Here is a 12,538-nt window from a genome sequence, read left to right as displayed (position 1 = left end):
AGGAGTAAATCATTTTAATAGATTTTGATGTAGTAGAGATTCAAGTTAGCAACAAACAGCATGCAGTTCACTAGGGAAAATTGTAAGGTTGTTAATTTAGAGAAGAAAAACAAGCCTCCAGACAACATGGGTGGAACTCACTAAGCATGAGTACAAAAGAAGAAAAGATGTAGGAGTTATGGGAAAAAGATCAAGAGTGATCAGTGAACCAAAGACACACACACAGACACATCCCACATCAGCAAGATAGTTGTTTAGGGGCAAGAGTTTAGTTTGTAGAAACTAGGAAAGATTCTCTCATTGCAAATTTGTCTAATTTTCCTCTTCACTCAAAATATATTTCTTCACATGTAAATCATTTTAAAAAACCCATAATTCATACCTGTGAGAGACTGAAATATGAAAACATATGAAAGCATATCAGTGGGTTAGGTATACACAATGCTAGACCAGTGGGTTGAAAAGTATAAAACTGAGTGAAAGTCTTACTTAGTTTTGTTTAAATAATTATAAATCAAGTTTTACTTAATCAAAAAATTTTAAGGAAACTTATTTTAATAAAATTATATTTCTATACATAGCCACATGTAAGATAAATTATTTCATTGGGAAATTTCTAGAAAATGGTGTCACATTTCACTATTATTGTAGACCACAGTCTGTGGCGTTACTTTTGATCTTTACAACGTGAAAGGGTTTTGGAGAATACACAGAGGTCCTTGAGGACAGTAACAAAGATTTTCCCCCTTTAGGTGCAAATAGGCTTTAAGAAAGAAAAATTGTCAAGTGATTCATCTTGGGAAAGAGAAGACTGATGAGTAGCATTAATACTCCAGTGTACAGAATGTACATTACTAGGATGTGGGCATCCCAGGGGGGAGACTCTTGTTTGCTTTGTTTATTAAAATATCCCAAACTCTACAGCAGGGCCTGACATTTGGTAGATGCTCAACAAATAATGAATGAGAAGTTCAAATTCCCCTCAAGTGATGGTAACTAGGAGTTGTCCTTCTGCAAAGGAGCCAAATAGAAACGGGCCTTAGATGTTACGTTAGCTCGCAGTGGTGTGAGCAGGCATCAGATGTGAACACGTGGCTTTGTCCAGACAGTATTCACTGCTAGCACATAGAGCGCACAAAAGGAGAATGCTTTTGTATCAGGAACCCACATATTTTCCTTTATTTCCCATGTTCATCCCTTTAGTCAGTTGGTATTTGAGTTAAGGATGAAACATTTTTAAATGAAAGAAGGAAAGAGGGAATAAAAGAAGCTCTGAAGGCTTATTGTTTTGAAACTTAGTTCTATTAAATTTTATTTTCATTTTTTTTCACTCATACTTAATGGAGAGTTAAAAATATCATGTCTTCAGGTGCTATTGGAGGGAACAAATATGCACACAGCAGTTATTTAGCGAACAATAGCGATCAGTAATCACATTCAAGTTATGGTTTAGCTGCTTCTGTGAAGGCTTAGGAGAGGCAGATTGATTTGAGCAGAATGAGTGGGCCAGGACAAGTTTCCTGGAATGGTGAATTTTAGAGGCAATAACCCTACTTTTTATTATTGAAGAAGAGAGGGAAGGACATTACGTGAACAAATTATGAGGTTAGAAATTAGCAACAAGAACATTTTTCAGAGTTAAAAAACATTTATTGACTTTCTACTGAAAGTCAGAAACTGCTTGTTGCTAGTGATGCAGTTTAAGCCATGTCCCTGCCCTCAGGAAATTTGCAGTCTAAAAGAGGAAAAGAAGAATGTAAACAGACAATTTACACTGCAGTGTGCAAAGTGCAACAACAGAGGCAAGTACTCAATTTAGTGTTGGTAAGGAAAGACACGTCTGGGAAAGTGTTTTCAATTCCTTGAGTCATGGAGGTTTCTTGAGATCTTTAATGTAAAATGACATCGATTTTCAATAGGGTGTCTGTTGTAAGTTTGGGGAAGTAGTGGGTTGAGAATGATGTTAAAGTTTACAAATCTGGCTTCTGTGTAGATGATGGGCTAGTTTATGGAGAATCTACAAATTTGGAAGGATAACTTTGAGATTACTATAACAAAATAGTTTGATTCAAAAGCCCACAGTTTACCTAAAGTGTGCTAGTAATTCTGGCATGTTCTAGTATGCTTGCTTAGTTCAGTTGACTGATTTTTTTTTTTTTCCAGTTAAGATAATGCTTGTATATCTTGGTTTTGATTCAGTTTAAAGATTAGTTCCCTACAGGTCAATTATACATCAGAGTTTCATTCATTCATTTATTAATTAATTAATTCATTGTTCTTTCCTTCATCCTTGGTTGTATCTGGATGTAAAGACTTAAAAAAAAAAGTAATGGAGATGAGCCACGGACATATACTGTTCTTTAGGCCTACGTTGGTTGCTACTGAAGCATGGCTGATTTGTTTGTTCTTGGACATACCAAATGTGCATAATTTCAAATAAGGCTGATATGATAGTCTGCATATTTTGAACAACATGGGGCTTGAGACTCCTGCATAGCCTCTGGTCTCAAGGTTTTTATCTCTGTGGCCAACTTGAAGCAAGTCTAGCCCTCTCCCAGTTCACTAGTCCTCTCAGTTCTTGAGTCTGCCATTGAGGTACAGGATAACATCTGGATCTCCTTGGAGAAGCTAGAAAGCTTTATTAGTGTCCTCTTCTCAGACTTATGCCTCGGACATTTCTAATCTACCTTCTGGGTGGCCCCATGTTGATCTGGTACTATGCTAAATACTGGGATGCTCTAAGGGAAATTTATAAATTTCCAGGAATAATCCCTCAGTTCTTGAGATTCTTTCCAAAAATATATGGATGTTTCTACTGCTCTTTATTTCTTTGCTACATTCTTATCAACTCCAAGTGGGGTTGAAATAAGTTATCTGTTCTAGCACATTTACCCCAGGCTCCTTGTCCCAACACCACATGTGCTTCTCTTCTTCTTGTGGGGTGGAAATTTCCTCTGTGTCATATGTGGTATCTACCTTTTTCAGTGGCGTCGTCATTTAAATTTTGTGGTTTCCAGTCCTACAGGCATGGCTCAAGTCCAATTTTGCAATTTCTTTTGGCAACCATTTTCTCTCTCAGTAAAGCCTGGTTTTGCAAATGAAAACCACTTTCCTTTTGATTCTTTGTTTGCTCTAGATTTCTTAAAGTTCTTCTATGTGGAAACTCAAAGATGAGCAAAGATTTCTTTGTTCTAGGCTGGATTCTCCTTACCTATGAAACAATGAGCATTGTTGATCTGGTATGTAAGTGAGCCTTGGAGCAATTAGCAAATTTCTATGTGGAAACTCAAAGATGAGCAAAGATTTCTTTGTTCTAGGCTGGATTCTCCTTACCCATGAAACAATGAGCATTGTTGATCTGGTATGTAAGTGAGCCTTGGAGCAATTAGCAAAGAAAAAATATTAGTTTAATAATCCAAAAATATTATCCTTACTTCAGCTAGTGATTGTAGTGATCCAGGCCTGAGGTCACAGGGACCTAAAGTCTGGGAACTAATAACTAAATGAAAAGTTTGAGTTAAATTTCATAGATATTGTTGTGGAGTATTCAGTATAAATGGCAGATTGAATATTGGTGGTGAAAATGAAAAGCTATCAGCAAACTATGAATAGAGAGGAATTTTCTTCACTTGATGGAGAATATCTACAAAAAACTTAGAGCTGGTAATAATACATACATAGCTGATACATACTTAATTGAGAGAAACTGGATGCTTTTCCCCTAATATTGGGAACAAAGCAAGGATGTCCCCTCTCACCACTCCTAAATTGTACTGGAAGCTTTAGCTAATGCAAAAAGACAGGAAAAGGAAATAAAACACACAGATTGGGAAAGAAGATATAAAACTGTTTTTGAATTCAGTAAAGTTGTAGGGTACAAAATCAATACACAATAATCAGTAGCATTCTCATACACCATCAATGAACAAGCAGAAAAAGAAATAAAGAGATCAAGCCCATTTATAATAGCTACCAAAAGAGTAAAATACCTAGGAATAAATTTAATCAAAGAGGTGAAAGATCTCAACAATGAGAACTACAAAACTCTGCTGAAAGAAATTAAAGAGGAAGCCAAAAGATGGAAAAACATTCTTTGTTCATGGGTTGGATGAATTAGTGTTGTGAAAACGTCCATACTACCCAAAGTTATCTACAAATTCATTGCAGTCTCCGTCAAAATACCAATGACATTCTTCACAGAATAGAAAAAAGCAATCCTAAAATTCATTTGGAACAACAAAAAAACCTGAATAGCCAAACCATCCTGAGCAAAAAACAAACAAAAGAACTGGAGGCATAACACTACTTGACTTCAAACTATACAACAAAGCTATAGTAATCAAAACAGCAAGGTGTTGGTATAAAAACAGATCCACGGACCAATGGAACAGAATAGGGAACCCAGAAATCAACTCAGGTACTTGCAGCCAACTGATCTTTGACAAAGGCACCCAGAACTTGCATTGGAGAAAGGACAACATCTTCAGTAAATGGTGCTGGGGAAACTGGATATCCAGGTGTAGAAGAATGAAACTAGTCCCATATCTCTCACCATGTACCAAAATCAACTCAAAATGGATTAAAGACTTAAGTATAAGACCTGAAACTATACAACTCTAGAAGAAAACATAGGGGAAACACTTCAGGATATAGGACTGGGCAAAGACTTTATGAATAAGACCCCCAAAGCATGAGCCACAAAAGAAAAAATAAATGAGACTATATCAAGCTAAAAAGCTTCTGCACAGCAAAGGAAACAATCAACAGAGTGAAAAGACAACCTACAGAATGGGAGAAAATATTTGTAAACTATATATCTGACAAGGGATTAATATCCAGAATATACAAGGAACTCAGACAACTTAACAGTAAAAATTGAACAAACAAAACACCAAAAAAACTGTAGTCCAATTAAAAAAAATAGGAAAAGGAGCTGAATAGACATTTTTCAAAGGAAGACATACAAATGGCCAACAGGTACATAAAAAAATGCTCAACATCACTAATCATGAGGGAAATGCAAATCAAAACCACATTGAGATATTGTCTCATCCCGGTTAGAATGGCTGTTATCAAAAAAACTGAGAATAACAAATGATGGTGAGGATGTGGAGAAAGAGGAACCCTCCTACGCTGTTGGTGGGACTGTAAATTAGTGCCCCCATTATGGAAAACAGTGTGGAGGTTTCTCAGACAACTACAGATGGAACTACCATACGATCCAGCAATCCCTTTACTGGGTATACACCCAAAGGAATGGAAATCATCATGTCAAAGGGATACCTGCACTCCCTCATTTGTCACAGTTCTATTTACAATATCCAAGATATGGAACCAAGTTAAATGTCCATTGACAGATGAGTGGATAAAGAAAATGTGGTATTTATGCACAATGGAATACTACTCAGCCATTAAAAAAAATGAAGTTCTGCCACTTGCAGCAACGTGGATGTATTTGAAGAAAATTATGTTAAGTGAAATTAGCCAGGCACAGAAAGAGAACTACTGTTACGTTCTCACTCATAAGTGGGAGTAGAGAGAGAGAGAGAGAAAGACCACAGTAAAATGTTGAACTTTTAGAAGGAGAGAACAGACCTGTAGTTATTAGAGGTGGGAAACGGGGAAGGGAAGGAGGTTAGGGAGTAATTGGGTAAGGGACACAAAGAGTAATTATGATCTGTAATGATGAACATACTAATAATATTGATTTGATCATCAAGTACTGTGCACAAATACTGATAGTCACCTCTGTACTCCGTAAATATGTATAATGAAAAAAGGAAATAAAACTGGTTTTGTTCACAAATGACATATTGTTTAAGTAGAAAATACCAAAGAGTCAACCAAAAAACCCTAGAACTAAGTGATGATAGCAAGTTTGCATTATGTAAGGTTAGTATGCAAAATTCACTTGCTTTCTTATATAGTAGCAATTAATAATTGGAATTTGAAATTAAAAACATAATGCCAGTTATGTTAGCACAAAAATAAGGTATAAAACTAACACAATATATACAGGATCTATATGTGGAAAACTGTTAAACTCTGATGAAAGAAATCAAAGAAAATCTAAATAAATGGACAGATATTCCATGTTCATAGATTGGATGACTCAAAGTTGTTGTCAGCTCTTACCAACTTGATCTATAGATTCAATGCAATCCCAATCATAATCTCAGCAAACTATTTTGTGGATATTGATAAACTGGTCCTAAGTTTATATGGAAAGGACCAGAATAGTCAATACTGTCAATACTGAAGAAGAACGAAGGTGGAGGACTGACATTACTAAACTTTTAAGATTTACCATAAAGCTGCAGAAATCAAGACAGTGTGGTATTGATAAAAGAAGAGACACAAAGATCAATGGAACGGAATAAAGAGCTTTTAGAAATAGACCCACACAAATTACAGTCAACTGATTTTTGACAAAGGAACAAAGGCAATTTAATGAAGAAAGGATAGAAATTTCAACAAATGATATTGGAACAATTGGATGTCCATAGGCAGAAAATAAATCAGACAAAGACCTTATACCTTTCATAAAGTTAAAACTGCACATGAGTGTTTAATGGCAGCTTAATTCATAATCACCAAAAACTGGAAACAACCTAGATGTCTTTCAATATGTGAGTGAAGAAACTGGAACATCCAATGGAATATCGTTCAGCAATAAAAAGAAATGAGCTTGGGGCCGGCCTGTTGGCGCACTCGGTAGAGTGCAACGCTTGGGAGCGCAGCGGCGCTCCCGCCAAGGGTTCGGATCCCATATAGAGACCGGTCTGCTCACTGGTTGAGTGCGGTGCGGGTGCGACACCGAGGGTTGCAATCCCGTTACCGGTCACGAAAAAAGACAAAAAGGAAAAAAAAAAAAAAAGAAATGAGCTCTAAGCCATGAAAAGACATTGAGGATACTTAAAAACATATTGCTAAGTATAAGAAAGCAGTATGTAAATGCTACATATTATACAATTCCAGTTGTTTGATATTCTGGACAATGCAAAGCTGTATAGAGATAGTAAAATGACCAGTGATTGCTAGGAGTTTGAGAGAAGGGTGGTAAGCATGAACAGGTGAAACATGGAGGCTCTTTAGGGCAGTAAAATATTCTGTATGATGGTGGATACAAGACATTATACATTTGTCAAAACCCCTAGAATTGTACAGCACAAAGAGTGAACTTAATATGTGCAAATAAAAAAACTATTTAGAAGGTTTTGGAATCACAGGAAGGAATGCAGATGGTGACAAGAGACATTCATACAAATGTATAAAAGAACCTATATGAAAGGGGTGGTGGGAAAAGGTGTTGACCTAAGTGTCTTTGGAAATGAATGGAGTTGGTAAGACTGAAGGCAAAAGGGAGTTACACATAAGCACTGTACTCTGGTTGACGAAGTTGGTTTCCAGGACAGTGTGTGTTAACAATTCTGATACTACTATACGTGTGTACTGGGATGAAAGAGTTAAGTGAATGAATGACATATAGTGGGAGCCAGATTTCTCACTGTTGGAGTGGGAGCTTACAGATATGCAAGGGAAAGAAGCTAGAATGATCCATATGGTAATCCAGTAGAATTGGATACAGTGGTTTGAGCTCATGTTTAGCTGAATGGATGCCTATAAAAATCTTTACAAGTATATGTATATATGCAGATTAGTATAAACATTTATATTTTGCCCCATCAGATGAGAGCCTAGAAGCAACAGTACCCCAGTAGCAGCAAGCAGACCTAGTACCCAGATCTTGGTTTCTAATACCATTCTCCAATAAAAGAAACCAGTGCTCCTTGGATAAATAGGTGATTCTGGGGCAGGAAATATACAGGATGAGCTGGAGCATTTTGTAGTGCCAGAAAGAAAGAAAGTGTTAAAAAAAAAAAAAAAACAACCAAACCCTGAATATTGAGTAGATAAATGAGGGAGAAAAGACAAATCTTTTGTGTAGAAGAATTCCAAATAAATTTTGTAATATACTCTGCCTTCAGGGAGATGGAGTATATGACAACTCCCCACTCCTTGGATGTAGGCTGAGCATAGTGACTTCCTTTCCAATTCTACAGTATGGAAAGGGGGGTAAATTAGTATCTTTACAGTAGAGAAACCTGACAAGCACCACTTTAGCCAGATGATCAAGGCTCCATCAACAATCACAAATTATGTTGATAATATGTATGCTTGATATGATGTGATGAAAATGGACCTTTACCTCTGTGGTCTTCCTCCTGATATCCCATAACTCCAGTCTAATGATGAGGAAAACATCAAATTCCACTAGTGGGGTGTCGTACAAAATATTTGACTAGTACTAATCAAAGCTGTCAAAGTCATCAAAAACAAGGAGTCTGAGAAATTGTCACAGCCAAGAGGAGCCTAAAGAAACATGACTAGTAAATGTAATGTGGCACCTTGGGTAGGATCCTGGACAGGAAAAGGGACATTAGGTAAAAGGAAAATCTGAATAAAGCATCAGTTAATATTAGTGTGTCAGCATTGGTTCATTGATTGTAACAAATGTGCTAATGTAAGATGTTAATAGGAGAAAGTGGGTGGGGTATATGGGAATTCTATATTCTTGTTTTTTTTGTAAATTACTGTTCTATAAAGTAAAGTCTATTAAAAATAAAAATAAAAGGGAGCTCCAAGGCTACATACTTGAGGAACAGGGGAGAATTGAGGTTCTGTTAATAGTTGTTAGAAAACTACAAAGGGATGCATATCCGATTGGGTAAATAATGAGATTTTTCTTTTAGAGAGGTATTAGAAGGGCATTTAAGAAATGTCCTGAAGGCAATTTGACATTTGTCTGTAAAATCTCTCCGGGGCTCCCATGGGTCTAAGATAAGACCTAAAGTGTCTACGTTGTATGCAGACCAAACCTACTTTTCTGCACTCACCTCTCTGTTGTTCAGCAACATCAAGAAGCTTGTTCATTTACACATGCTTTCTGTTTCCTCTCTGCCTTTGTTCATGGTGTCCCTCTGCCTGAAATTCCCTATCCCCACCCCCCAGCCCACCTTCCTCTACTTAGCTTGGTGTTATTCAACACTTCACCTCCTCCATAAAGCCCTTCTGCTTCTCCTGAGTTTTGTGCATTTTTTCCATATTCCCCAAATCCCAGAAGTTCATTTCTGTGCCATTGGATTTATTATATTATTATCATCTGTATATGTTGTTTCCTCTTCTTGACCATGAACAAATCAAGGCCAGAGTCTTATTGTATCCACAGCAAGAACAGGATATAGAAGTTGCTCAATTCATATTTATAAAATGAAAGAGAGAGAGAGAGAGAGAGAGAGAGAGAGAGAGACTGACTTGGTTCTTACCAACAAGAAGCTCACATGTGAATGGAGATCAGAATATAATTTTCTGTTACAAATAATATAATAGTTGGTTTTGGAAATTTTAATTCATTCTCTCAAAACTCATTTTCTAGAGCCCTGAAATTTTATAAGAAAACTTTTAAAGCAGTGAAAGGTGAATTGCTCTCTAATATTAGATTATAAATGCTTTAAAAAGGGGAAAGGTGATTATAATGATCTGAAGGGTATGTAGATTACTCCTAGGCATCTAATTCTTGAATATTTTCTTACAGTCTTTGAGTAATTTGTGTGTGCTCTGTGAAATTAAATATGGAATATACAGAAAAGTACAGAAGATTGGTTTTATTTAAATGTAAATGAACTTATGGGAAGACCTTTTTTCCCCCATAATTTTATTTTCTAAAAGGAAAATTTCACATTTTAATATTCTGTGTTCACCTGTAGAGGTGAGCAACTCTGAAATGAAATACAGCGTACACCACACTCTTGTTAGTTGAAGCTGCCCTGTGATTCAGAGCCTTTTATCCAAAGGCACGTGCCCTTGCCTCAGCCCATCACGTGGTCTGTGTTTCTGGATCTTATGGAACAGGATGAAGCACATGGTGCGATTTATGCAAAAAGATTCTAGATCTATTATGATGATTTGAAAATGAAGCAAAATTATACTCTTGTGAAGTGTCTGGTTTTAAATTCTGTCCTTCAGTGTTTGCTCACATTTATTAAATCATGTCATATTGATTGTAGGGTACAGGAGATATTGACTGTCATTTTAAAATTAAGAAGAACTTGGAAAATGCATCCATAAGCCTGGAATCTGTGAAGAGCCCAGGGCTGTTTGTTGGACTTCAGTCAGATGGACAGGCAAAACCAGTGATTTATACCAAGGATGAGAATGTTTGCTTCTATCCACAAGTCATTCAATGTATGTTTTCTCTGATAAACTTCAGTTTTGGTTTCCTTTGTGATGTCTTGTGTACAGTGTCTGATTATGTCATTACGGTTTTACTAAAATCATATCTGCTATTAGGCTTTTTGTTTCTTATAATTTTAGAAGCATTGGAAGAAAAACATAAGACCACTTGCCTCAAATTTTCAGAAAATTAATGTTTTTTTTGAGATTAAGAGTTTTTGCTACATTGAGCTCCTTTATAACTTTAAATTTTGTGTGTGCATTTGTGTGTGTGCATGTGCATTTTTGAGTCTTTTTTGTTATTTGAGGATATCTTCATATACACTGAGAAGGGATGAGGCTGTTGGAAATATTCTCAGCTTCATTTCTATTAATTTTTAATGCTGGCAGTATAAAAACAGATGGAATAAAGATCAACACAAATGGGATTTAGATTTGGAAAAATGTCCCAAGATAGGACAGAAATGTGAATAATTTGAAACTGGTTTCTTTCATATCCAAGTTCAGGCTCTCTAGCAAATTAAAGATCTCCGGACTTTATTTAAACAATAAAATGAATTTTTTTTGAATACAATTAGGATTCACAGTGGTCCAACAAAATTTCTAAAGAAATATCTCCTTTGTTCTTGCCCTTACTAAAAGAGGAAGTTACCCCTAGTAAATAGAGGAGAAAACACAAACCACCTATGCTCTGGTAATATAACTAAATTGTAGAGCCTATAAAGAAGAATGACTTCACAATTGAACAAAGATTAATGAAGTAACTGTATTGTGTTTTTAAATTATCTTGGAGTTTAGTTCACCATCTAATTTTGCCTGATGTGGTTTCATGAGTTTTGACTTCAACAAAATCCACATGATTTTCTTAGTCAGCCTGACTCTTATTTATTTATTTATTTATTTTTGTCTTTTTTGTGACCGGTAAGGGGATCGCAACCCTTGGCTTGGTGTCCTCCGCACCGCACTCAGCCAGTGAGCACACCAGCCATCCCTGTATAGGATCCGAACCCGCTGCGGGAGCACTGCTGCGCACCCAAGCGCCACACTCTCCTGAGTGCACCACGGGGCTGGCCCAGGCCGGCCCAGCCTGACTCTTATTTAGCTTCTGTTTTCTCATCAATTTATCTATACTTTGTGCATGTATAAAATCCTACAGAAGACAGTTTAAAATAAGAACATAATGAACTTATTTAACATGATGATATATCTGGTCATGTTCTTTGAATTATCTGTATAAATTCCTTTCAGTTTTTAGTTGCCATACTTAAAATTTTACAAATTGTTGGACTAGTATACCTTAATTTATTGTCATCTATACCATCTGCCTCTGGAGCTCTGAAGGGAAACAGCTGACTTGAAAGCGACCAGAAGGATACTGGCTGGAATTAGAAGAAGAACAGAGATAAATAGCTAGCACGGACAGCAACCATGGTGGAAGAGCACAGAAAGAAAGGAGAAATAGTAAGGAAAGGCAGAGAGGAAAAGATGAGAAAGAGATAGCAATAATTAGAAAAGGTAATAAGGAGAAGGAAAAGTAATTGTGGCGCGAGAAAAGATAGAGATAATAAAAGACCACATTTGTCAGCCTAGGGTATTAGTACCAGTAGAACCAATAGAAATGAAGTCATTCCTCATTGCAGGCTCTAAATTTAGTTCTACTACTAGAGCATGGAAAGTTTATGTTTTCTTCTCTATTTACTAGAGGCAACGTTCTGTTTTAGCAAGGGCAAGAATGCAGGAAGCATTTCTTTAGAAATTTTGTTGAAGCATTATGGATCCTAAGAATTCTGAGGAAGATGGGCCGGCCCGGTGGCGCACTGGGGAGTGCGCCGCTTGGGAGTGCGGTGGCGCTCCCGCCGAGGGTTCGGATCCCATGTGGAGACCGGTTCCCGCTCACTGGCTGAGCGCGGTGCGGGCGCAACACCGAGGGTTCCGATCCCGTTGCCGGTCCCCGGTACGGGCGTGACACTGAGGGTTGCGATCCCGTTACCGGTCAGTAAAAAAGACAAAAAAGGAAAAAAAAAAAAAAAAAAAGAATTCTGAGGAAGGATATGAAAACATCAACATTTCTTCAAAGTACAATTTCTAGTAATACTCATACTTTCCTGTTTTCAGAAGACAATCCCAGTGTTAAAGAAATCCATGTGTGCACCATGAGCCCTTTGGTTTCCACTTCAAGTTCATATTTTTCCTTCTTGGGACTGTAATGAAATGTGTTTCCAGAATAAGTTGCTACAACTCTAAGAGATTTATAATCCTTAGACTCTGAACACTTCAGCAAAAGGAAGTGCAAAGAATGGCTCCT

At 36.9% G+C, this 12,538-nt stretch overlaps 1 protein-coding gene across 1 annotated transcript in view; it reads left to right on the top strand.

The window, feature by feature from the left end:
- The window catches only part of LOC103590041, a 95,623-nt gene that overhangs the window by 72,598 nt on the left and 10,487 nt on the right, over positions 1–12,538 (top strand). Inside the window, 1 exon segment of the mRNA XM_008572157.1 lies at positions 10,068–10,245. Coding sequence (XP_008570379.1) covers positions 10,068–10,245 — 178 coding nt within the window.

The sequence above is a fragment of the Galeopterus variegatus genome, unplaced genomic scaffold (assembly GCF_000696425.1).
Source record: "Galeopterus variegatus unplaced genomic scaffold, G_variegatus-3.0.2 Scaffold760, whole genome shotgun sequence".
Taxonomy (NCBI): Eukaryota; Metazoa; Chordata; class Mammalia; order Dermoptera; family Cynocephalidae; genus Galeopterus; species Galeopterus variegatus.
Note: the sequence above shows the minus strand (reverse complement) of the source record. Positions and strands in the feature narration are given on the sequence as shown.